This window comes from Pyxicephalus adspersus, chromosome 11 (genome assembly GCF_032062135.1).
Source record: "Pyxicephalus adspersus chromosome 11, UCB_Pads_2.0, whole genome shotgun sequence".
NCBI classification, from domain to species: domain Eukaryota; kingdom Metazoa; phylum Chordata; class Amphibia; order Anura; family Pyxicephalidae; genus Pyxicephalus; species Pyxicephalus adspersus.
This window is the reverse complement of record NC_092868.1, coordinates 57,143,382-57,168,771: the sequence shown is the minus strand read 5'-3', so window position 1 is coordinate 57,168,771 and position 25,390 is coordinate 57,143,382. Positions and strand designations below refer to the sequence as shown.

Genomic DNA, 25,390 nt, shown 5'->3' with positions numbered 1-25,390 from the left:
TCCAAAAACAAAAGTTTACCAATGAAATTAGTACTAAAGTTTACCAACTAAGTCATAAGCAAGCAAGATAAACCTGAAAAGCATATTTTCCATACATGACGGTTAGATGGTCTTTTTTCTCCATTTTTGTGCACTTTCTGCACACAACCACTGCCCTTGGAAGTGACCTCCTGCCAACAGTTTCCAATAAATCATTATTATTAAAGTAAATAAATTCCAAACTTTAATACATTTTGTTTTTGCTAAAGCAGCTATCCATCATAAACAATTGCTATGTTTCTTCTCCATCAAATACCTTTTTCTACAATTACTACCCCTTTTATGTATCCCATTGCAACTGATTTCCAAAGGCCAACCACTTCCTGGCTACATGAACTCCCTTTAGAGTCAACTACGCATCATTGGACCATATCTGGGAAAGGTGCCTTAGATTGTAGTCCTGTACACAGACGTGTCATCAATACACTGGAAGTCCCCAGATAAGTTCCTCATATTTTAATCACATCTGTTCCTTTTTTTTAAAGATTTGAAACAACTTTTATCATTTAATTAACAAAATAAGACTTACATGATATTTTATTGAATAAATGTAGATTTAGGCATACATACCAGACTTAAAAAAATAAAAAAGCTCTTCCATGATCAAGTTAGGGCCTTCACATTCAGCCACATTTCCAGGTTTATTGACAGAATAATTCTCAAGAAACGTCCTAGAGTTGAATCCCTCTACATGGTAGATTTTATGCTTGTCAGGGTTCATCCTGTAATATCTCCTATAGAGGAATGCTTGGTGGTCTGAAGTCATCGGATGTTGGTACTGAGTACATGATTTTTATATGTTTCTGTAGTCAGTAATAATGGATGCAGAATAATATTAGCTCAATGTGACTCTTTCCTAGATTGACTTTGCAGATTCAGGTGATAGCAATGTGACCAAACATAGAGTAGAATCAATTTGTTTTAACTTCCAATAATCATAGCATTCTAATCTGTATAAAACTATATGTATACTAGATATGGGAGAAGAAAGAAAGGGCATTTTATTTTATTGATTCATTTTACTAGTTTAGTGAGTGGGTTATGTCAAAAAGAACTTAAATTAAAACAGTAAAATATCAGAAACTCTAATTTTGTATATTTTTTGTGTTTTTTTGTTTTTTGGTATATGATTTACTGCATTTTACAAAAAGAATGAAGGAAGTTTTCTTAAACCCCTCACCTTCAGCATTTTTGTTACAAAGTCTTTGATTGAAATTGCTAATAAATATGTGTCACAGGCACCATATCTGATGACTAAGAAGAGTCACGGGGCCCATTATCCTCTATTACCATGCTTATCTGCGTTCCCTCTCTTTCACTTTGTTGTCCTTACAATTCTTTTATGTAACTCCCCTCTCTTTTCAGCTCCTCTGTTCCATTCCCCTCTTCTTTCTTCTCTATTCTAATCAGTCCTTACATCTTCTCAATTACAGTTTTTTTCTATTCTATTCACATCACATCTCCTTTTTCTCATCTAACTTTATTCTCCTTTCCTCTAATACCTCCTCTTCGCTCTTCTGTGCTCTTCCACCCTCCCCATCTCTCCATTACTATCCACTCATATGTTCTCCTCACCTCTCCATTGTTTTCATCTTTCATCTCTCTACTCTTCTTCTTTAATCTTCTCTCCCCCCAACATATTCTTATTTTTTCAAGGTTCTCCTTGCCTCAATTATTCTTTGTTTTCTCTCCTTTCTGCTTCTCTTTTCTATCTTCTTCTCTTTACATCACTTATCTCCACTCTTACTTTCCACACTTCTCATTTCACCTCTTCTCTGTACTCCTCCTCTCTTCCATTGTCATCTGCTTCTTCGTTTTATCCTCTCTGTTTCTTTTATCTCCTCTCTTCCTCCTTTCCTCATCTCACCTAACTTTTCTCTGTTTTCTACCTTCTAATTCTTTTTCCACTCATTTTGCCACTTCAATCATCTCCCCTCTGTTCTCTCCACTCTTCGTCATTCATCTATCCTTCATTCCAAATATCAGTGATTCTCTTTTATTACCCTACAAGGTGACATTACCCCACAAACCATTTTATAATATAAATCCCTTTTTTAAAGTTCATGGGAACTTCACATTCAGTGAACTGTCAGTAAGTAAAATCTAAAATAGGGAAATCTGTCCAATTTTCAATTTGTTGCTGCATCCTGAAATGCCATTTAGATTCTGTATATACACATGGTCCAGGAACATTGCCACTTTTTCTGGGTCCAAGCTTATTTAATATGAATTTATGGAAAGCAGGAAACATTCAGTGGTCTGACAAAATTTGAAACTCCTATTGGAAATCATAGATGACATGTCCTCTGGGCAAAAGAGTTAAATCAATTATTCAAGCTAAACAAATCTGAATATCTCTGATGTTCGGTAGGTAAATTTAGCACAGGGCTGTATACTATATCTGTCTTTGACAGTACAGCACAGCTCAGCTAATGCAGCCACCAGGATGTGGCCCCCACATATAATAATAAAATCAGACCCTTTATTAGGTTCAGGACCTTCCTGTCATGGAAAAGGAGCAGCAAACATGTGTGCTTCCTCTAATATACATTAAAAGTCCTCTGGAATCAGATTTTCACAAAAAGAAAGAAGGCAAAATGCATGTAGCCCCCTTCATTTTTTGGAAAAACCAAGCTGCCCACAACAGTGACAAGGGCCCTCATCGGGGTCTCTAGGTGACCAATATTGATCTGTTTGTCATTTTAATCTGTGATTACTTCATGTATTTGTTGGCAAAACACCTTTTGAAACCAAAAAATCAAAATTAGTTTTCCCAGAAAATAAAATAAATAATTTACCAACAATGAACCAAAAAAAAGAGTAATTCATTACTTTATTGAATAAATTAATCACAAGACATCTAAAACCTAACCTGATGGCATTTAGATTGCTAAAACACGATGGGTGTATTTTTTTTAAAAAGCCATGAATCTGGAATTCAGCAAACATTCTCAGGGGGGAATCTTCCGGGGCCATATGTTTTTATTGGTATTTTATTACAAACAATTTTCTTTTTATATTAGTTTTGTTTCATGGTAACATAGATTTCAGATAACATAGATAACATTATAACATTATACGTGTATAAGACCATGCAAATACCACTAATATTAAATCTGAAGCTTTGTCACTAAAATTTGTTACACAGTAAAAGTCTACCCCATGAATTTCCTGCCCAAGAATCTACTCCAATGATTTTTTAAAGGCCTTATTAGAATCTCATTTTTGCACTTCTCGTTTTTCCTAATAGGCTAATTTTTACAGGCTGAGATAAAAATGATGGCCTTATAATCGGTCAGGTCACTCTTTGTTTTTTTTGGGCGAGTTTGACAATGGTTGATGACAAAGCCGGCTCCTTCGATAGGTTTTCTGATGAAATTCTCGTCATATGAAAAGGCGTGGAATTTATCTTCTCCAACCATGTAATATGTTGCATTCAGGGCCCCATATATAACCAGTTGTCCTCCAGGCTTAATCAACTTGGTGAATTTTTTCAGATTGCTGATGAATTCATTTTCGTCTTTGCTGATGACATCCAAGATATGTGTAACCAGTAGACAGTCGGCTTGGGGTATTTCCAGTGGGTCAGTGATGTTTTCTCTGTCAATGTAACATTTCAATACATGTTTAACTGTCGCCTTCAGCTTCAATGCTTTCCCTTCAAATTGTCCACTACAATTTAAAACAGTGAGTTAGGACCATACAGATATGAAGGCCCATGAGTTTACATTGTTGGTCCATTGACAGATGTAGGAGACCTGCCCCAAAGAAAAAAATAGGCCCTGCTTTACCACTTTTGCACCCTCCTATGACACCCCTTTATGTCACTCACACCCCCTCATGTACCCCTCAACCATATCCCACCCCTTGACACCAACCATACAACTCTGTACAACTCAAACAATTTCAAACTCCTTACATTGTGCCCCACACATCCCATCATGTACCCCCAAACTCTGTGACACACCAAGCGTCACCATTAGCACTGCAAAATGTGCAATGTAGTGCCAATGTTTTCAATGTTTGTACCAAACAGCAGGCATTAGGTAAAAGGTAGAAAAGGAAGAAGCATACACAGTATGCAATATTAGGAAGAAGACGTGCAGGGGCATTGAGGGTGCAGCTTAGGTGCAAATAACATAGCAAATATAATGTTTATTAGTAATTCTTTACTTTTTTTTAGTTAATCATGTTTTTCCACTTTATTATTTTTAAGGATAGTGCAAAGATCTTATGATGACTCTTCAGGATTATGGTAACTAATTAGTTTGGAAAATAGTATTAAGAACTTTTTTCAAAGGGAAAAAGTCAGTAATCTTAATGCAAAATAAATTCGTACAAATCACCTCCCCTCTCACGTTATACTTATTGATTATATTCCCCTTTGCTGATTCCTTTAAATGGAAAACATTTATCACAGCAATTACAATATTCTTTATTTTAATACTCAACCTCCGTCCTTCCTTCCCTGACACAAAGGATAAGGTGTGTGTCCAATCAAAAGCTCCAGTGTGATTGTGCAGCCATTTTTTCAGCTCTATGATACAGTGATCATTGAACCTTAGGAGGATAATTTCTTTGAAGTACTCGCAGGCTGAATACAGATGGAAAATTATGGGACCCAGGCCAATGTCAATGAGCATGACTCCTTTAATATTAGCTGAGAAGAATAATTAAGAGGAAAAATAATAATATATGTAAACAAGTGTAAACTGGTTTCTAGGTTGACTTTGCAGATTCAGGTGATAGCAATGTGACCAAACCTGGAGAAGAACCCTTTTTTGTTTAACCCTTATGTACATAATATTATAATCTGAATAAAGTTTTAGATGGGAGAACAAAAAATCTATTTGTCGGGTTTTCTCACTTTTGTATTTTCCTTATGTCTATTTCATGCCATGCTCCTTTATTGCACATAGCAGGGGTAGCTTGCATCTATGAAGGCACCGTTGATATACATATACATATACTCTGCCACATTGAGCCTTTTAGATTTTTTACCTTGGCTTGATCTTCACTGACTTGTGCCTGAAGTTAGATTAGGATTCCCTGCTGCCTGCCCTGACCTGTGCCTCGACCTCCAGTACAGTTGCCTGCCACCTGCCCTGACCTCTGCCTAAACGTAAATTATGCTTACCTTCGGCCTGCCTAGGCCTCAGTTTGCCTAGACCTTGTCTCTTTCTACTATTCTACCCAGTATCGATCTTGGCTGTTCTTACACTGAAGTCCTCTGTTCGCCCCCAGTGGGGAGAGCCTGGGAACTGCAACCTGGTTTCCCCCCTGCAGAGTCACTGGCCCATTCCCCCATCTGTGGTGCTCAGGCGAAGGCCAGGTGAAACTTAGACTCCTTGCCCCAGTTAATGTGTCACCTGCCAGGGGTGCAGCCCCAATAAGCAGGAAACAAAAACTGATGACAAGAGAATAGAGCTGATAGAGAATCCATGTAATGAAGCACAACATGTATTCAATCCAATGAAAGTGCAAAGTGCTGAGGAGGAAGGCATTGATAGTGGCACAATTCTTATTTGCTGTCTTGGTTCTGCATCCGATGGTGGCAGAAGTGGAGGTGTTGGTAGCACTAGCGGTGATGGTGCTAATGGCCCTACAAATTAGGACTACTTTAGCGTTTTGGACTTTATGATCCACTGTTACTAGCAGTGGCATCGGGAAGGCATGGAGTTAGACAATTAGATAAGGGTAAAGGCATTATCTTATCTGATATTACCGTAAGTGGCTGATAATTTAACTCTTGACCCAATGGGTACTGGGCATTTGGCCAGAATTGTCAAAGTATGCCATCCAGGTTATTTCTTCCCAACTCCCACCTTTGAGCGTTATGTTGCATAGAGTTTTCATATGGCAGATGGAACTGTTGATCCAGAACAAACTACTCTGTTTGCCACCAGCATGGAGCTATTGGCATTCCATGAATAAACCAATCCTGTTTCAGGCACCTGTTGCTGATGGAAAGAAGTAATTGTACTACCACCAACTACCCGGGCAGATGAACCAATAAAAAAATAGGATTCCTATTTTATTACCATGCTGTCCAACGTGCCTAAATTGGAATGAGAAATGCATTTCTAGTGATTTTTCATCAAAATCGTCATTTTTTCCATTTTTTTTAAAGCTAATTTCGAATTCTAATTTTTAGATCCAGTCAGATTTTCAAATCCAACCACACTCTGTCCAACTATATTGGTATTATTTGTTGCCTTGTTAAGCTGCTTACTGTATATGTTGTCCAACCACCGAGCAATATTTGTGACTATTGTTTCTCACATAATACACTATAATCCTGCCTTGCCTCTCTTTGTTTGTAATGCAGAAGTATGGTCTGATGCTAAAAAAACTTTCACCTAACACTTACCTGAAGTCTATATTTTGAATAGTGTGGAATTATTGAGGAATACAGGGATATGAGTTTTTAATGTAATGTGGGGGTTATGGTTTTTGTGTGTTTTGTGTTTTTGTTTATTTTGAAACATCATTAAACTTTTAGGACAGTAGAGTGGGCCACTTGGCATTGGTCCATATCCCCAAAGCTAAGGACACATAAAACACATAATCTAAAGTATTAATTTTTCCAAAGTCACATAAAAAAAGGGGATCCCCTTTTTTATTGTGTTAGTCCCCCAGAGCAGTCCCCAGTCCTCTGCCCATGTTCATTTTTGACAATATATTTAAAATCTGTCAGACTTAAATTTATTTTGATATACAATATGCATTTTGATATACAAATGTCCAGACTCATCTGGACTACTGTAACATCTGTTATGAATACTGCAGCCAGACTTTTCACCCCTCTTCTTCTGCTGCATCTCTTTGTAGTTTTTGACTTCCATTTCACCCTAGAATTACTCTCACTCCTCACTCATAACCGTCACATGCATGGGTTTAGGACTTTTAAAGAGCTACAATAATAGTAAATAATAACATGTATAAAACAGTGAATCCCCCATTCATCAGGGCCAAGTGTTTTCAATAGTAGTTTATGTATCATAAGCAATTGTTTATTTTTTCAATATAAAATGTGTTTGAAATGCATTTAGTAAATGTACTGTTCACTTTAAGGCTATCATAACCTCTAAATCACCTAAAACACTAAAATGCAGATATTACAAAATATTACATTTGAAGCTTTGGTACCAAATTTGCACAAGAAAAAGCCTACACTGAAAGCTCCCTACACCAGACATCGCTCCTCCAGCATTCTTGCGAAAATTTCCTTGAACCTCTGATGGTTCCGCAAAATTTCGGAGAACCGATTTTGCGAAACCATCAGAAGATCGAGGAAATTATAACAGGAGGATTCACAGGATTCCCTGGGAATCCTCCTGTTTTCGATCCCCGGGGCACTAGAGGTTAATTACCCTCTAGTGCCGCGGATCGCACACTGTTCTCAATGAATGCAGCCGGGGCTTTCTCACAATGCATGTAAGCCCACTTTTTATATCAGATATAAGGATTACCAATTTTATCTATCCCCTATGGTATTTAAATCTGTGGTCACTTCAAGTGATTTGCAAGCAAAAACACCTTGGTAGCAAGAATGTTTAAACCCAAAACCCGAATATGGCTGTTCGAATTCGGGTAGACCCAAACCGAATTTTGCTGCATTCGACAGCAAAAATTCAGGAGGAAAAAAAAAAAAAATTTTTTTTTTTCTTAAATTATTTATTTTATATCTGTTTTTTATTTTAAACTTGTTTTTTATAATGTATCTTTTTACATCTGTTTGGAGGCTGTAGAAGCTCTACACAGTGCTGAAACAAACCCGAATTTTTCTCCCATTGACTTTAATGGTGTTCGAATTCGATGTTCGACCACCCGAATTTTTTTGCTATATTCGGCCGAATAGCTGCCGAATCGAATAATGAGCTATTCGACCAACACTACTCAGAAAATAAAGTTAGAAACCCCCCAAAAATAGAATATTAATTATCCTAATAATTTTATTCATTTAATTTATTAGATCCAAAGCATAACTTATTGACATTTAGTTTGCTAAAACATATATAAAGCAGTGAATCTCATCAATCATTTTCTGGTGGAGAATCTTTGAGGGCCAAGCATTTTCAATGGAATTGTATGTATCATAAGCAATTGTTTTCTTTTCATTATATAAATGCACTTGAAATGTATTTAATGAGTTTAAATTTCAGATGGTCTTTAAGGTTACCATAACCCTAAGTTGCCTATAACACTGAAATGCAGATATGACTTCGTAAACACCAAAAATAATACATTTGAAGCTTTGCTACCAAAATCCATTGCACAGGAAAGAGTCTACACTGAAAGTTCCCTACACAAGACAGCGCTCCTATGATTTATATTCACTTATAAGATATATTAAGAATATCATTATTGCATTTTTTTCTAATGAGCTAATTTTTACAGGCTGAGATAAAAATGATGGCCTTCCAATCGGTCAGGTCATTCTTTTTTTTTCTCTGACGAACATGGCAATGGTTGATGACAAAGCCTTCTCCTTCAACGGCTTTTCTGATGAAATTCTCATCATATGAAAACGCGTGGAATTTTTCTTTGCCGACCATGTAATATGTCGCATTAAGGGCCCCATATATTAGCAGTTGTCCTCCAGGTTTGAGCAGCTTGGTGAACTTTTTTAGATTGCTGATGTATTCATTTTCATCTCTGCTTATTGCACCCAGAATATTTGTAATCAGCAGACAATCAGCTTGGGGTACCTCCAGTGGGTCAGTGATGTTTTCTCTATCAATGTAACATTTCAAGATGTGTTTAATTGTCTCCTTCAGCTTCAGAGATTTCTCTTCCCACTGGGAGCTACAATTTGGAAAAAAAGTGAGTTAAGACAATACAGATAAGCCGGCCTGTTAGTTTGCATTGTGGGTTCTTTGACAGAGGCTTAATTAGAAATCAGCTGGAGCCCCCAACAATTTTTAAGACAACCCAAAGAAAAAAAAAAAGCTGTGCTCTACCTCCTCATTACACCCCATTCCATAATACCCACTCTAAACCTCTAACAACCCCTTGACACCCCTATGTATACGGTCCACACAGCGGGCCTGATTTCCTAAAGCTCTCCAGGGCTGGAAAGGTTGCACTTTTATCAATGAAGCTGTGTGATCCAGCAAACCAGAAATGGATTGGGTCCAGGATTCAAGACATTTGATAGCAAACTGGAAATGAGTTTGAAGAAATCCATTTCAGGTTTGCTGGATCACCCAGCTTCACTGATGAAAGTGTATCCTCTTCAGGTTTGAATAGCTTGAATTAATCAGGTCCAATATCTCACTCCATGGCACCCTCATATATATCTCACTAAACACATTCCAACATGTAATCCTCAAACTCTATGACACCTCACACTTTATACATACATACAAATACAATTTGCCAAAATCACCCCACGTTCTTACAATAATTTGATTGTTAGTGGAAACTTTTATTAGATTCTGTTTCCTTTGGCAAATTACATAAAAAACACCCACAGCAAAATCCTTTAGACTGATACTTAACCTCTTTCCTTCCTTTTCTGATATATATGATAAGCCGTCTGTCCAATCAAAAGCTCCGGTACGATCGTGCAGCCATCTTTTCAGCTCTATGATACAGTGATCATTAAACCTCAGGAGGATCATTTCTTTGAAATACTCGCAGGCTGAATACAGGTGGAAAATAATGGGACCAATGCTGATGTCAATGAGTGTGCCTCCTTTAATGTTAGCTGAGATGAAAAAAAAAAATAAATATATATTACCACTATATATATATTATTTGTCGGTATGCATGATTCTTTATTTTGTAAGGACTATTTGAGCAAACTGAAATTTACCCTCCAAACAATACCCCAAAGGGAAGAAAAGGAGGACATTTGGGGCTTTAAAATAACAATTATTAATAACAGTATCAACAATTTCTAAAATGCCAGCAGCTTTATTTATATCAATAAAAAATACAAAATAGCTCAAAAAGCTTCATGGCAATATTGTCTCATTTTGAACTTGACATGTTTCGTGGATGATTGTGTTTACTTCTTCAGGATTTATGTGAGACATAAGCGCAATTCAGGGTACAATCTTCTGGTTCCTTGGACATGCACGAAATAGCAGCAAGGGATACAAGTATTCCGGGACCAATGCCATATGAAGAAGGGGTGGAAGTACCCAAAAGGTCCTCACAGTCCCCACATTTCCCTGTAGCAATTGCTGTCTGTGTCTACAACCAAACTCCGCGTATAGCATATGCCCATCAACAAAAACCTCTACCATTGAAAGTTTGGTAAATATTTGGAATGTGGCCTCCGGTTAAATTATAATGTGGCCTTTGGGACATGATATCTCTTTTACTTACATTTACACTACTAACCACTCGGGAAGTTTGCCCTTTTATTATACACTGGGGGTGCATGAATACCACCAGCCAACGGTAACTCTAATTGCTAATTACAAACTGTATATGGCAGTAAACCTGTAGTGAAATGGTGTTTCTTCTTTTCTGGTGTTGCAGGGCATGAAGAAGTGGCGACTACCCCCCAAAACATCACTGCCTTTCTGAACCTTATTGCATGTGCTTCATTGCAGAGTAATGAGATCGCCTATTTTCTCCATATACCACACCTGCTTCTCCTACATTTAATCTCCCTACAACAGTTTCCAATATGTCACTAAAGCAGAAGTTATCTCAAAATGTAATACATTTTGTTTGCTAGGGCAGCAAAAGCAATCACCATGTTTCCTTTTCCATTACGATTTTACTTTTTTTGAATCTCACTGCAACTGATCTCCACTAGCCTTATTCAATCTCCTCCTGTGCTCATGAACTCCCTCCAGAGAAAACTACACAAGCTGGGAAGAATGTATTCTCCAGCAGGAGAGCATAAAACAAGATGAAACATAGGATTCCAAATCGAAAGTTGGAAGTTGTTACCCTATAACAAGAAGTGCCTGGATAAGTACCTACATGGTCAGATTACATTTTAATGACATCTGTACATTATTTAAAGGATTTCAAACAACATAATTCCATGTAATTTCATGAACATGATTAGACTTGCATGAAGTAGGACTTGTATGTATCCAGGTTTAAGCATACATACCAAACTTAAAAAAGTAATGAAGCTCCTCAATGATCAGTTTAATACTTCCCTCTTCAAGGGTTATTCCAGGTTTATTGGCACAATAAGTCTCAAGAAAAGTCCTAGAGTGAAATCCATCTACATGGTAGATCTTATTCTTGGCAGGATCCATCATGTTATATTGTATCTCCTTTAGAGGGATCCTTGGCAGTCTGAAGTCATGTTGGTACCGAGTACATGATTTTTATTTGTTTCTGTAGTCAGTATTAATGCATGCAGATTAATATTATCAGAGTGTGACTTTTCCTTGGTTGACTTTGCAGTTTCAGCTGATAGCAATGTGAGCAATAATGGAGTAGAATAAATTTGTTTTAGCTTTCAATATATATAACATTAATTTATTAAAGCTTCAGAAATTTTGAGAACTTATTGATGTTCTTGTGGTTTTTAGTTGTTTTTCTTTTAAAGTAGATTTTTAGTATATGAGTTGCTGCAAAAAGAATGAGGGAGAGTTTCTGAAATGTCTTAAGTTTCTTAAATTTTGGCACATCCAACAGTCTTTTACTGATTTTACTGATAATATAATTATCAAATGCACTTTATCTATAGACTAAAGGCAGGCAAAAGGCTCATTATCTTCTATATACTTCTCCTTGGTTCATTCTCTTAGCCTCTTATGCTTTCACTGTGTTCTCCTCTCTATTCCTCTTCTCTTCTTTTATAACCTTTATTCATCTCTACTCTGTTTCATTGTTGCTCATAAAATGAACCACCTTCTTTTACATTTTGACTGTTAATGGAATAAAATTACAGAAATGATTCCCGGTTACACATGGGCATTTAAATATGTAAACGTGTTGCTAAACAGTCTGCTAGTTTTGAAAATGTTATAACTGGGTTAAAATAAGACTGGCAATGGAATCAAGCTGCAAAGAGACATTACTTGATCTTTGGCTTAAACTTAACATCTTGGGTCTGGATGAAGAATTCATCAAACTTTGGGCAACAGAAGGAGAGGGGGCACTGGCATCAATACAAAGCACACCACCACTGGTAATAATAGACAGAAAATGGCACCATCATGTATGTGGCAAGAGCTGGATTTCTGCCAGACTGTGGACTGACTGGAACATTTATTATCTAAAGCACAACCGGCAGAAGAAGACAGTGAACATGGTGCATTACCTTTGAACCAGGGTACCTTTGCTTCCTCTGCCACACTCATAACCCCTTTCTCTGGAGGCACAGATTCTCAATCACCTATTCTGTTTGCAGACACTATTCCATTCATTCAGGAAATTGAGACCTAGTAGCTTGTATGAATCACAGAAAACAAGAGCTCATAAGGTACTCTAGTTAAGTGATGATATACAAAGTTTATTCATTCTGAAGGAGCTACAATATTGAAGTACAGATCATTGAAAGTTGCAAGTCGTTGCTGTTTTGGTTCCACCAATGTGGAGCTGATGTCATTCATTAAAATTAACCAATCCTGAATTTGTGACCTGTTTCGGTACCTGTTCCTGTTGCAAAAGAGTAATTTTTCTACCACCACCCTAGTGATAAACACATCAGAAAGTTACAGGCCATCATGAAAGTTTTGTTTCTCCAGGGAAAGTCAGCAAAGGACATTCACACTGAGATGTCACAAACACTGGGGTAGAAGTGTTCTTCCTACAGAACTGTTAAAAGCTGAATATCTTGTTTCAAGACGGAGCATTTTATTGTTGTAGTTGAGCCCCGCAGTAAGCGCCTCCCAACCTCAACTGACCCGTCAACCTGCGATGCTGTCCATGAGCTCATTATTGAAGACCAGCAAATACCTGCAAAAAAGATAGGCAAGATAATTTGCACGGGAGCGTGTTGGGTTTGTTATCACCACTATCCAAGACATTTGAAAGCTTTCAGAGAAGTGGGTGCCGAAATGTTTGAACAGTGATCAGAAGAAGGAACAAGTTGAAGCATTCAAAGCCATTTTGGCCCATTTTGAGGCTGCACAGGACTTTTTGGCTAGGTTAGTGACTGAGGATGAAACCTGGCTCCACATCTATGATCCTGAAACCAAGGAACAGTCAAAGGAATGGCGACAAAGCAGGTCCCTGTGGCTGAAGAAGTTCCGAACTCAGAAATTGGCCAAAAAAGTCATGGTGTCAGTTTCTGGGACGAAGACGGTATTCTGTTGGTGGATTACCTACCTCAGGGCTCTATTATCACTGGACAGTGTTATGCTAACCTCCTAAACCAGCTGAAGGAGGCAATTAAGACAAAACACCGTGGAAATTTGATCAAAGAGGGGATCTTTTTTTGCAGGAAAATGCACCTGGAAACACGTCTAACGTTGTGGCTGCCAAATTGATCACCCTGGGTTTCCAATTGATCCACCCCCCCAACTCACCTCACCTGGCCCCTTCGGACTATTATCTGTTCCAGAATTTGAAGAAACACCTGAAGGGGCAACGTTTTGAGGACATTTCTGACGTGAACAATTCTGCTTAGAGCTGGTTTGTGGCCCAACCAAAGGACTTTTGTTTGAATGGTTTAGAAAAGCTGCAACTATGCTGTACCAAGTACATCAGTCTCAGGGGGGAATATGTTGAATAAATGTGATATTTCATAACTCTGGCTCTCTTCTTCTTGGGCAAAGCCAGGAACTTCTCAGCATCTCCTCATAGCCTCTCTGATTCCAGTCCCCAGGGCCTGTTGTAGTGTATAGGTGGGCTAATCTGTGCTAAATGTGTTTCGTCTGATTTATTGTTGTTGACCTTGCCTGTTCCTGACCTATCGTTTGTATGCAGCCTGGACCGACCTTTTGCTTGTGACCCTGACTCTGCTTGTGTTTTGCCCCTGTGTACTTCATTCGGTGGATGGATATTCTGTGTATGACTTCTACTCTGTATTCTGTACTTGGCTCTGTTGGAATCTTGGTATTGCTTTATCTGTGGGCTCCTGACTTGTTGCAAGGCCATCCCCAGACTTGTCCTTCCCTAAAGGTGAAGACTGAGGTGGGGGACTGCTGTCTGGTGAGGACTGATGATGACCAGGGCCTTACACTGTTGTTTTATGTGGATCCATAAATATTCAAGTATATATAAAGGTATTTTAGACAAAACATTTATGTAAATTGGAATTTGAAATTCTTGCCTTCGTTTTGTTCTCCTCAAATTTTCTTTTTGGATCAAATAAGTAAGTGTCAAATGTGGACAGGTATTCACTGACATGGTCACACTATAGCCAGCTCCTGACCTTATCATTAAAAGTCAATTCAAAACACTGACACAACGCCTCACAAATAATGTCAGCTACTGTGCTGGAAGCTATTGCTGTAATTATATGAAATATTTATTTTATTCAATTTTCCTTGTTTATTGCTTCTGATTTCCTATAACTCCAGAATATCAGTGTTGTATGATTTCAATAAGGGATGTGCATTATATTGGATTCATTTTTGTTACAGCTTTGTATAGTGATATGAAAATGACAAAAGTGCAATAAATTTCTGACACTTTCTAAACAACTTTAGAGATACTTACCCCGACACTTACTGTATCTGCATATTTGCTATACTTCACAGTCTTCAAGACACTAACCCAGCGTACCAGGGTTCCTCCAAAGGTTACTTGGGGTACCTTGGGCATTGAGCAGTTTCTGCCTCTCAGGTTAGTTTAGGTGACACCAATGATAATTTTGGCTATCTGTAAGGGAGACATTCTTCCCATTGGCCAGCAATGTAAGACCAATTATTCCCACTCACCACCACAATAATATACTGTGAGCTGTGAGCTATATACTAACTATACCTGGGGTTCCCTGAAGACTTAAAAGTTTTTCAAGGATTCCTCTATATTAAAAGCAACCTGTTTCCAGCCCCAAATCATGCAGAAATCCCTGCTAGCATTTCTGATAAACAGAATAAACCAGTTGTCATACTGAGAGTAAAGCCCCCAAATTGGAAGAAGAAGAAACTCTTCACCATTGGAGAAAAGGTCCCCCTTTACCCAACACCATCTACCACACAGCCCAAGGCGGGAACACATCCTGGGCCAGTCATATCTGTATCTCTTTAGGTGCTGTAAATCATCAATTCATTATTGCACAAAGACTAAACCACAGTGTAGATCTGTGTTAATAGTGAATCAAATCAGATGTGGTGGTAATCTTTTAGAAAAGTTCTTGGCATTTAATTCTTTACTGCTCACAAAGCATCTTCAAAACGTGGGGTAAGTTGGGGCAAGCACCACAAATAAAAGTTCTAGAAACTGAATATTTAAAATATTCTCCTTTTTATTAGCTCAAACAATCATTAAGGCTGTTAATATACTTTTTAGGATACCACATTTTCAAGGCTTTTGTATCTCTAGAAGCCTGCCAAAAACGTTAAGCTAAAATGACTGCATTGGAGGGAGATCTGTAGTTAGTATCCTCTGTCCACAGGACCTGCTCCACAATTTAACATTATACAAGTGGCATGTTGAAATTTGTTTGATTGTTACCTAAACAGTATTTTCTTTATAAGCTGTGCAAAACACCATGGACTGAAAATCACACAGATTACTCTCAGCCCTTCTTTGAGTAACCTCCAAATGACTGACAACGAACCCCTCACTACTGAGTGCTGTTCTCAAGTTGCTTTCATTATACTTTACAACATGGAACCTAACACCACCAACTTCAAAGAATGTGCCATTTAAAACTCCATAAAACAGCAAGTTTCCACCGGCTTTTAAAAGCTTTGAGAATTTCCTCAAGTTTTTCACAAAATCTTCAAGGTCTTTGCTAATGGCTTCCAGAGAACAGCCCAACACCAGGCAGTCAGCTTGGGGTAGCACCAGAGGGTCTGTGAGATTCTCCTGGTTAGGATCAAATTTTACAACTTGTGTTATTGCTGTCCTGAGTAATATTTCCTTGTTCTCACATTGGTCACTAAAATAAAAAAACACCACAATGTCAAATACAACGTCCAACAGATTTTACGTGAGGCATTGGGCATATTAGGTCTAAGTTGGCTAATAATTTACTGTGTCACTCTTCTCATTGTTTCGTTCTCTTTTCCCTTACCTATTTTTATTTTCACCTTCAATCCCCTCCTCTGCTGTCCTTACATTCTAAACACTCGCTTTTCCTCCTCTGCCTTTTTTTTCTTTTCTATTGTCTCCTCCATCTCCTGCTTTACCCCCCCCCCCCCCCTGCTCCCTCCCTATGTTTGATTTTCCTAAGTTTTGGTAACATTTAGTTTACTATATTACCATTTAAATTACATTATGAGGACACATTTTTTCCATACAATATTAACATTTGGTTCAAAGTAATTGTCACAAACCTAAAAATGCTTATTTTAGTTATTAAAGAAATGTTGGTTTCCCTTCCCAGTGGTACCAATTTATCAGAAGTTATCATTCAGCCTAAACCAGAAGATTTTTCACCTTTTTTCTGCTATCTCATTAGCAAGGGCGGATGTATGCGACCAATCAATTGCTCCAGTTCTGCTGTTCTGCCATTTTTTCACTTCTAAAATACAATGGTCACTAGACCTTAGAAGAATAATATTTTTGAAATATCCCAGTGCTGAATAGAGATGGTGAATGGCTGGACCCAAGCTGACATCAATCAATATGTCTCCTTTAAAGTGACCTACAGGACAAAATAAAATTAGAGGTAGGTAATCAATCTTGGTTTGGTCTCTATACACTATGCGTTTGCATTTTGAAGATATCTCATTAATTTACCTTTACTTGTTTTCTTTTATTGTTGTAATGCACAAATCTACTATAGTGTGATCAGTAGCATCCCATGATATGTTGCTGAGAGATTCAGTTAGGAAAGTCAAGGATACACCATAGACTGGCCTTGAATATTTGTTAACTTGTAAACTTCTGATAGTCTTTCCCTAGTTGGCTTCCAATGCATCTGACTGTTGCCTGAATCTGAGTTTTTTAAATGGACCCAACCAATGTTGATCTGGGTACTGGGTAATATCAAAGGAGATAACACTTAAACGTATGAAGTTTCACCAAAATTATTCCAGTAATTATAGAGATTTTGTATTGTCAATAGAGACACCATGAGACCCTTTCACTAGTCTGATGCAGACAGTACCTTGCAGATAATATAGCACAAGTTAATCCCAAATGCAGTCCCACTTGCACTACATAAGCCCTAGTTGGGTGAAGCCACTGCCGGGTTACAACTTGGCTCCTGGACCTGCACACATGCTGTGTCCATTTTTTAGAGCCAACACCATTTGGAATGGACACTTTATGCATTTTTTATGCATTATGCATTCTATTGGGAGCAGTACTTTCTCACTTCCTGCACTGTTCCTAGGTCTGTACATTTGCTGTACCCATTTTTACCCATTGAGTTCCCAGTTCTGCACGTTTGCAGTTCCTTTTGTGAAGATTTCCCACTATCCCCGTGCTGAGTTCCTAGGTCTGCATACCTTCAGTGCACCAGAATTCCTGCACTTTCTGTTTCTCAGTCTGAGGATTTCCTGTCCTATTATAAGCAGCTCCCACAATCTCTGCAGGAATACACCTATTGTGCCCATTATGTAGGGTTCCCGTTATTCCTGTGCTGAGTTCTTGGATCTTCACACCTACTGTGCCCATTAAAAATATATTTTTTTCATTTTTGCTGAATTTTACACTCCATATTTTGACTACAGTCAGACTTCCCCTATAGTTGGGTTGATTGGTCTTATTTTATAATGTCTTGCTAATGTTAAGACTCCTAATGCATATTTCTCTATTCTAATAACAAGTTTAAATATGTCTAGGTTTTCCTAAAACATGGATCAGCAGCAGCTCTGTTGTATCTCCATCTGTTTTTACTGTTTTAGTTCTTACTCCTACATGACTATTCTGCAAATTGGAAGTTCATACCATATTTTTCATTACACATTTTTCCTCTACTTTCTAGATGTGTTTAATAGAAGAATTTATAAATTCAAAAGGAGCGTTACTTACCTGTGGAAAATGCACCATGAAACTTTTCCATAGGATACCTCAAGCTCTCATGACCAAAGGGCATTTCCGGTTTATTGCAAAAGTAATTGTCAAAGAAATCCCCTGAATGACAACCATGTACATGGTAGAGCTTATAGGAGCTGGGCTCCATATTGTAATATTGAGGTCCCCACTACAGCAATCCTGGCTTTCTAATGTTTGTAATAAATGCAACTTTTCAATATTTATGCAACTTCATTAAAATGACAACCAATATTATTACATTGTGACTTGAGTCCTCATACTTTGATTGCAGAGATTCAAGTGACTGCATCGTGAATACCAAACAAAATACAATATTTAAATAGGATAAATAGGAGAATAGAAGCCAAGACCTTTTTGTTTAGTTTTGGAAAGAGTAGGGAACAGCTAAAACTATTGAATATGAATCTGTTTCATGGACAAGTTGGCTGAACAGGGTTTCAGAAGATAATGAAACCAAACACTTTGTGTGGGGAAGCCCAAAACATTGTCTAAGAGATACATTTTGCTTTACTGTATATAGCAACATATTTTTTTTTTACTTTTGTAGTACAAAACATCAGCATAACCCCAAAAACATTTGGCAACATCAGTCAGATTAAAAGGATTTTGTAACATGGGCTGTAACTAATGACTGTTTAGCAATTATTATTAGCCCTGCATTAGTCTGCTCCCCCAAAACCGCAGTGGAAGAGGAGTGGTGGGAAGGATGGATGAGTCCGGCTGCAGCATTCATAATAAATTGTGGAGGAGAGAGTCGGGTTGAGGGGAGGGACGAATAACAGTGTTGTTAACAATTAGATTTATGTCAGGGGGAGATTTGAATTTTGAGGGGGAGATGATGATGAGTTCTGTGTTATCCAGGTTGAGTTTCAAAAATCAGTCAGACATCCATGATGAGATGGCTGACAGGCAGCATGAGACTTTATCCAGGACTAAGAGAGACAGGTCAGGGGTGGACAGATAGATTTGAGTGTCATCAGCATACAGATGGTACTGTAAGCCAAAGGAGGATATGAGACTACCGAGAGAGGAGGTGTACAGAGAAAAGAGAACCGGTCCAAGGACTGACCCTTGGGGAACACCAACAGGGAGGAGAGTGGGCGAGGAGGAATTACCATTGAAAGAAATTTGAAAGGAGTCATGAGACAGATAGCAAGCAAACCAAGAGAGAGCAGTGTCACTGATACCAATGGAGCGCATGATCTTTATTAGAAGGGGGTGATCAACAGTGTCAAAAGCAGAGGAAAGATCTCTTATGGTAAAATTAAAGCTTTAGCCAATTTGGTTCTTGGAGTAAAGTTATCATGTGGTACCCTTCTATTTATGGCACAGCATTGCAAAGCACAAATAACAGTCTTAACTAATAGCATACTCATGTCTTTTGGTATATATAGGTATTCAATCAGCCCGGCGGTGGTATCAATGTCATAAACAAACCTTAAAGCTCAAGCATGTCTAAGCCGGGTTCAATTAGGTCACTATTGCCTATGGCTGTGTCTTATGGTCACTGCTCCCCAGGCTGTGCTAAAGACCCTTTCTGATGGGACGCAAAAGCTTTGAAATTTGGTCCATTTTCAAGGTTTAGGAGTATGTAGGATCCTTCTTCACTTCTAGGGTTGTTAATATGAAAACTGGAGCCAACATACGTGTTAGCTATCATAGACCAGTCATGATTGTGCCTGCTTCCTGTGGCTAGGTCTGCCTGCTACCTAAAGAATGTTTGCAACACCTACCTAGCTAGTGGTGCAGCCGCTATTGCCTTCTTGTCCACTGTGGGTAGCAGACTTCCCTGCCATCATTTAGAAGAGCTTTGTACAAGCAACTTAGAAGCATCTCCATGTAAAGTCATCTTTTTACTACTCTCTCATTTGGTCAGATATAATCGGCTATTTTGGTCATATAGTGTGGATCCCTAAACCAAGCCTCGGGAGCCAATTTCTACTGTCCACTACCACCCTTCTGCCTCTTTCAATTTTTTTAAGTCTGTCTAAAAGGGGGTTTTGATAAAAAAATGTTTAGAATAATAACGCATTTGAGTTCTAATATTAAAAACGTTTTTTATATTGTATTTATTAATTTCACATTTTTAATATTTAGGAACATTTTCCCCAAAAAATGTGATTAAAGATGATGAAATAGGTGAGACAGAGGTTATGGCACATTTGGTACAGGATATTCCAGGCCTAGGTGATGTACTTGCTGATTCAGGCTTAAAAACTTTGTAAGCTCTGTGCATAATTTTAAACTCGGTTTCCCTGCATATTTCATTTATCATGCTTTTGTATCCCTTAACAATCTAGCCTACCAAAAAAATTATATCTTCCTGAACAGCGTTCTAAGGTTTTTGGACACAATGATGATGATAGTGGTGTTGGAAAAAGTCTTTACATTCTATCAATTCCTCTTCTCACCTAGCTTAATACTAAAAAAACTCTAAAAACTTTCACCTAGATAGGAAACTATACAAGTGGAGGACTAATCTTAGACTTCAATTGGGTTCAACTCAAATATTGAGTTTGAAGAATTTGCCAAACCTTCACAAACTGAACTCCCAGCTATAGTAGAAATGTATATGACCAATATGGCCGGTGGTTTTAGTGATAGTTGTTTAATTTTTATGAAAGTTTGCTTTTTTTAGTATTGTCTTAGGTAGACTCTAACATACCAAAACTGTTAACCTAAATGAGGTTGTGCAATCCTGTTGTAGGTAGGTCGTTGTTGGATTTCAGTGTCACCTCTTCAACCAAAAAGTTCATCATACATAAAGGGATACTTGGCATCCGGTGACTTTTTTTACACTTAGAGAAGAAGAACTTTTTTTTGTTAATTTCGAGAAAGTTATTTGAATAATGGGATAACTAATGTAAGTGTATGTTATTGTTGTAATTATTATTGTAGTGCAATAGGTTGTACTAGTCTCAAAATTTTTCTCTCCTGAAGAAGCACATGTGAAACGCGTTGACTCCATCATGCATTATGTATGTCCAGTAATGTTGATACATGAACTGTTTTTTACCATTTAAATAAATAATGGTTTTATGAATATGTTTGTGAGCCCCTATTGATAAAAGATGTTTTGTTTTCTTTATCAGCTTACTGCTACCTCTGAGACACAAAGGGAGAGAAGAGGTATGTATCTTGTTATTTTATTTTTTTAAATATTGAGAGGTTAAATAATAATTCAAAAGGTAAACCAGAAAACAAGATCAAGGCCAACTAAAGACACAAATATTTTTACATTTTACACATATAATTTAATAAACTGATTTAGTCACAGAAGAAGCATCATGACAACCGCAGAGATTCTTTTCTTTCAAGCAGCCATTGGTAACTAATCAGCAGGGCTGAAAATATTGATTTTTGCTTTATTAGAGCATTTAGGTCATAATGATATTGTGAGGGTAGGGAATATAGCTGCTCCTGTTCCCACAAATCATAATGGGACATCAAACCAGGAACCAGCCATTTGAAAGCCATACAATCACATTGACAGTGACATTTAATGATCTCAGTTGTCTGGGAACAACTATGGGGCTATTAGTTGGCCTTGTGGGCTGCCACAAATATAATGCTCTCATAATCAAAAAGCTGGTAACCATCAGCCACATCTCGTTTCTGTACTTCGCAAACATCAATAATGAACCCAGCTTTGAGAAAACTATCTCTAAATTCATTTTCTGACATTTTAAGTATATGCAGTTTGTCATTTCCAACTACCATAAAAGTTGCATCTATTACTCCGAGCATTAAGAGGTGTCCTCCTGGTACCAGCAAAGATGCACATTTTTTCAGGTTTTTCACAAACTCGTCAAGGTCTATGCTGATGCATTCCAGAAACTCCGTTGTAATGATACAGTTGGCAGGCTTTAGCACCACTGGATAGGTGAGATTTTCTTTCTCAAAGTCACACTTCAAAATTTGTTTGATGGCCTTCTTTAGCTTTTGTTCTTTAACCTCAGTGGCATCACTGAAATAGAAAAGTTGGGTCAAGGGTGGAGCTGGATCTAAAACATATTTCAGTTCATCACTGATGATGTGGAATAGAAATTGTGAACCTCAAGGGATCAATATAATACACCAAGGGTGCCCAACAAGTGGATTGCGCTCTACCGGTAGATTGCAAAGGCAACGTGAGTAAATTGCGAAGCCCTGCCTTTCAAAATAAACTGTACCGCGCACAGGAGTCATTAAGTCCAAAGACCGTTGTTGGTAGATCATATTGACTTGGTCATTTTAAAAGTAGCTCGAAAGCCAAAAAAGTGTGGGCACACCTGTAATATATGGACTACTCGGTAACCACGGGTGCCTTTCCTTTTGTCTTTGTTTTCAGTTATTATTTTACCTTTTTGAAACTTTTTTTAACCTTTGAAGAGTATACAGACCAATATATATTAATAACAATAACATTTTAGTCAAGAATAGATATCATATAGAATGGTACAGGATATGGAAAAGTATACAAGGTCCAAGAATTGCAACAACATTAATAAAAACTACGACGTGAACTGCTTCATAACTAATAAAGATGCTCAACCTTGAATGGTTTAATGTATTTCATTTCTAGGCATTGGTTGATTTTGGGGTCATTGAACTTATTTAGATCCTAATAACTAGCATATTCATATATATATATTCATATTATATTTGGTGGAAAGTATAAAAAAGGGAGAGGTGTCTTTTGCCTGCTAGGGATCTTCATGTATAGAGAAGGGTAGAGCACCAAAAATCATCCTAATCAAACCCAAACGCCGTGTTAACAATAACATCATACTTTTGACTATACCTCATTTTCATCTGACTGTTTACTTCTCTATACTTCAAGAGGGGTGAAATTAAGCAAATCAAGAAAAAATCAGAAGACAGATAAGAAATGTCCTATTGCACTGGGCAAAAATGACAACATCGAGAATAAATCTCTCCTAAAAATGATAGCAACCACATCTGTTGCTAAATACTTTTTAAAGAGTTAATCCTATTAGAATTAATTGAAGCATAGTTTGCCACAGGGGTTTATTGTGCCTTATCCTGGGCCAAATTTAGTGGGGTTTTTGGGGCCCTAACTGATTGTTCAAAGTCCTAATAACCACAATGACCATGAATAAAGTCAAGAAGCATTAAATTCTTATCATTTTGTTTTATGCTGTGTACCACTGTGAAGATTTATTATTACCATTTGTCAAAAAAGAAAACAAATCTTATTTCAAAAATTGGAGATTTAAACCCTTACACAGTTGTCTCTAGAATCCCAATTTAATAATTTCCCCACCCTCACCTGTTGCTCTAATGTCAGCTCTAAAATGTAGAATTTCCCCTTGCTTTCTGTCTTGGTGATGGTGGTTACCTGGACTTATAGATCCTGGACCCAGTGGCTGATCCAACTCCCTCAAAACTTTAGCAGAAGGCCAAACTCTTCCCCCCAAATAGTTTTGCCTTCACTCACTCACTGGTCACATACATTTTTGTATATTTTAGTAACCCAAGTTAAATAGTAAAATGTATCATTCACTCTCTAAGTAGAATCTAGCTTTCGATGAAACAAAGACAACCAAAAGTAGAGGTAAATCAAACGTGGAACAAATCTTTCATCCATAACTAAAACTAATTATCTACTTATGTTATAAAGATTTTTGTATCTCTATAGTAAGTGCTCCATGATTACAGCCAAGACAGCCTGAAAAATCACGAAAAGTATTTGACGGACACAGTACCTCTTTTTTTCTATCTCTGTTATATACGATGAGCAATGTTTCCAATCACGAGCCCCGGGCTCGCCACTGATCCATTTTTTCAGCTCCATGATGCATCTGTCATTAACCTTCAATACAATAATGTCCTGGAAGAAGTCCACAGCTGAAAAAAGCTGATGGATGACACAGCCGCAGCTAATGTCAAGTAAAAGTTGGCCTCCAATATGACCTGTAGGAGAAGATTATCAGAAACTATTTGTAATAATGTTTAGCCGGACCAGCTCCAGACACCAAAAACTAGGTTCTGGACCTCTCTTTTTTTAAAAATTAAGCAAAATGTTACAATGTTGAGCTAATTTTCCTTTTTAGGCTATGAACAGTAAGGAATGTTCACTAATTGGTATAAAGTGCATTCCCCATACTCACCCTGGGCAAGTGCTTTATGATAAAGACTGTCCATATGGAACTTCAAGCAATCCACCACAAACGGTGATTTATTAGAAAAAAAAGTGTCTGTATGGTTTCGTGAATCAAATCCATGTACATGATAGAGTTTTTTAGGTTCACAATCCATCCTTTAAGGTTTATGATGCTCAGGTTAATCCTCACCACGCTTATCCATGATGACTGAATCTCCTCTGACCTTTATATATTGTTGTGTGGGACCAACTGACGATTAGTATGAAAGTCAATGTTATCATATAAATATTTATCTAAATCTTATGCCTGAACAGGGAAAATCACAAGGGTGTTTATTTTTATTCTCAATTTTGTATCACTTAACCATTTGACTGTCTATACCTGTATACCATACCTCATGTTTATCCCTAGTTGTTTCACTTGTTTGTGCTTGTTTCAGGTCATTGACTGAAAGTCAGAAAAGGCCAGACAACTAACATTTTCAGAAGGAAATGATTTAGTAAATTATATGTTATTTTCTACAAACAATATCCCTCTTTTTCTTCAAGCCCATCCAGAAAAAAAGGAATGAACTTGTAACTATGATATAACATAGTTATATAATTAGTCAGGTTGAATAAAGACATAAGTCCATCAAATACAACCACTAGGGAAATAAACATATCCAAGATATAAAACCTTATGGACATAGTTGATCCAGAGGAAGGCAAAAAAAAACCCTGGTACAATTTACTGCAACAGGGGAAAAAAATTCCTTCCTGATTTCTTTAATCCCCAGTTATAGTCTGTGCTTCTAGAAATTATCCAGCTTTTTTTAAAAAATAAATCTATAGTACCTGGAACAGTTCACAGACCTTATTGAAGAATCCCTTCCTTATCCAGACTTCTTTTCCTCCAGATGCTAAGAGTGCACTCTTGTCCTTTGTAATGATCACAAATGATCATAACAGTGTACAAAATTTGCTTTTAAACTTAAGAATGAGTGAAGAGGTTTAGAAAAGGTAAAATTCCACTGTAATTTAGATCAGATTTAATGCAGAAATGTAACTACTAATGCAACTGATGTACATTAAAGTAATGGGCTGACAGTTTTATAAGTTAATTGCAAAGCACTTGAACAAATCTGGGGAAGTGAAGTCAATTTGTGTAATAATTTCACCTATTAGTATTCCTATACTTTTTTCCCATGTTAGTTG

General features: G+C 37.4%; 4 protein-coding genes across 4 annotated transcripts; all 4 read right to left on the bottom strand.

Moving 5' to 3' along the window:
• Window positions 1-3,290: 3,290 nt before the first annotated feature.
• On the bottom strand, window positions 3,291-6,917 carry LOC140340282 (nicotinamide N-methyltransferase-like). The gene is made up of 3 exons (XM_072425339.1): window positions 6,914-6,917; window positions 4,600-4,699; window positions 3,291-3,711 (listed from the first exon to the last, which is right to left on the bottom strand). The coding sequence occupies exons 1-3, from the start codon at window positions 6,915-6,917 to the stop codon at window positions 3,291-3,293; spliced, it is 525 nt and encodes a 174-aa protein (XP_072281440.1).
• Window positions 6,918-8,025: 1,108 nt separating this feature from the next.
• LOC140341135 (nicotinamide N-methyltransferase-like) lies at window positions 8,026-11,302 on the bottom strand. Its single transcript, XM_072426687.1, has 3 exons — window positions 11,123-11,302; window positions 9,544-9,751; window positions 8,026-8,847 (listed from the first exon to the last, which is right to left on the bottom strand). The coding sequence occupies exons 1-3, from the start codon at window positions 11,274-11,276 to the stop codon at window positions 8,427-8,429; spliced, it is 783 nt and encodes a 260-aa protein (XP_072282788.1). The 5' UTR covers window positions 11,277-11,302; the 3' UTR covers window positions 8,026-8,426.
• A 4,112-nt stretch (window positions 11,303-15,414) lies between these two features.
• LOC140341361 (nicotinamide N-methyltransferase-like) lies at window positions 15,415-18,228 on the bottom strand. Its single transcript, XM_072427044.1, has 3 exons — window positions 18,064-18,228; window positions 16,522-16,729; window positions 15,415-16,021 (listed from the first exon to the last, which is right to left on the bottom strand). The coding sequence occupies exons 1-3, from the start codon at window positions 18,212-18,214 to the stop codon at window positions 15,592-15,594; spliced, it is 789 nt and encodes a 262-aa protein (XP_072283145.1). The 5' UTR covers window positions 18,215-18,228; the 3' UTR covers window positions 15,415-15,591.
• A 3,045-nt stretch (window positions 18,229-21,273) lies between these two features.
• Window positions 21,274-24,377, bottom strand: LOC140341304 (indolethylamine N-methyltransferase-like). The gene is made up of 3 exons (XM_072426951.1): window positions 24,201-24,377; window positions 23,796-24,003; window positions 21,274-22,054 (listed from the first exon to the last, which is right to left on the bottom strand). Exons 1-3 carry the CDS (start codon window positions 24,346-24,348, stop codon window positions 21,625-21,627), a joined length of 786 nt encoding a protein of 261 aa, XP_072283052.1. The 5' UTR covers window positions 24,349-24,377; the 3' UTR covers window positions 21,274-21,624.
• Between the last annotated feature and the right edge of the window lie 1,013 nt (window positions 24,378-25,390).

What these genes read in the sequence shown, in the direction of transcription:
- LOC140340282 (XM_072425339.1), bottom strand. An exon ending in AAAGAAATTATCCTCCTAAG is followed by an intron (nt 3,712 to 4,599) that starts GTTCAATGATCA and finishes TTTAAATTGTAG; the next exon opens with TGGACAATTTGAAGGGAAAG.
- LOC140341135 (XM_072426687.1), bottom strand. Translation starts at nt 11,276, where the DNA reads ATGATGGATCCTGCCAAGAATAAGATCTACCATGTAGATGGATTTCAC. An exon ending in TCATTACTTTTTTAAGTTTG is followed by an intron (nt 9,752 to 11,122) that starts GTATGTATGCTT and finishes TTTTCATCTCAG; the next exon opens with CTAACATTAAAGGAGGCACA. An exon ending in TCAGAAAAGGAAGGAAAGAG is followed by an intron (nt 8,848 to 9,543) that starts GTTAAGTATCAG and finishes TCCAAATTGTAG; the next exon opens with CTCCCAGTGGGAAGAGAAAT.
- LOC140341361 (XM_072427044.1), bottom strand. Translation starts at nt 18,214, where the DNA reads ATGGAGCCCAGCTCCTATAAGCTCTACCATGTACATGGTTGTCATTCA. An exon ending in TCATGGTGCATTTTCCACAG is followed by an intron (nt 16,730 to 18,063) that starts GTAAGTAACGCT and finishes TTTGTCCTGTAG; the next exon opens with GTCACTTTAAAGGAGACATA. An exon ending in AATGAGATAGCAGAAAAAAG is followed by an intron (nt 16,022 to 16,521) that starts GTGAAAAATCTT and finishes TTTTTATTTTAG; the next exon opens with TGACCAATGTGAGAACAAGG.
- LOC140341304 (XM_072426951.1), bottom strand. Translation starts at nt 24,348, where the DNA reads ATGGATTGTGAACCTAAAAAACTCTATCATGTACATGGATTTGATTCA. An exon ending in TCATAAAGCACTTGCCCAGG is followed by an intron (nt 24,004 to 24,200) that starts GTGAGTATGGGG and finishes CTTCTCCTACAG; the next exon opens with GTCATATTGGAGGCCAACTT. An exon ending in ACAGAGATAGAAAAAAAGAG is followed by an intron (nt 22,055 to 23,795) that starts GTACTGTGTCCG and finishes TTTCTATTTCAG; the next exon opens with TGATGCCACTGAGGTTAAAG.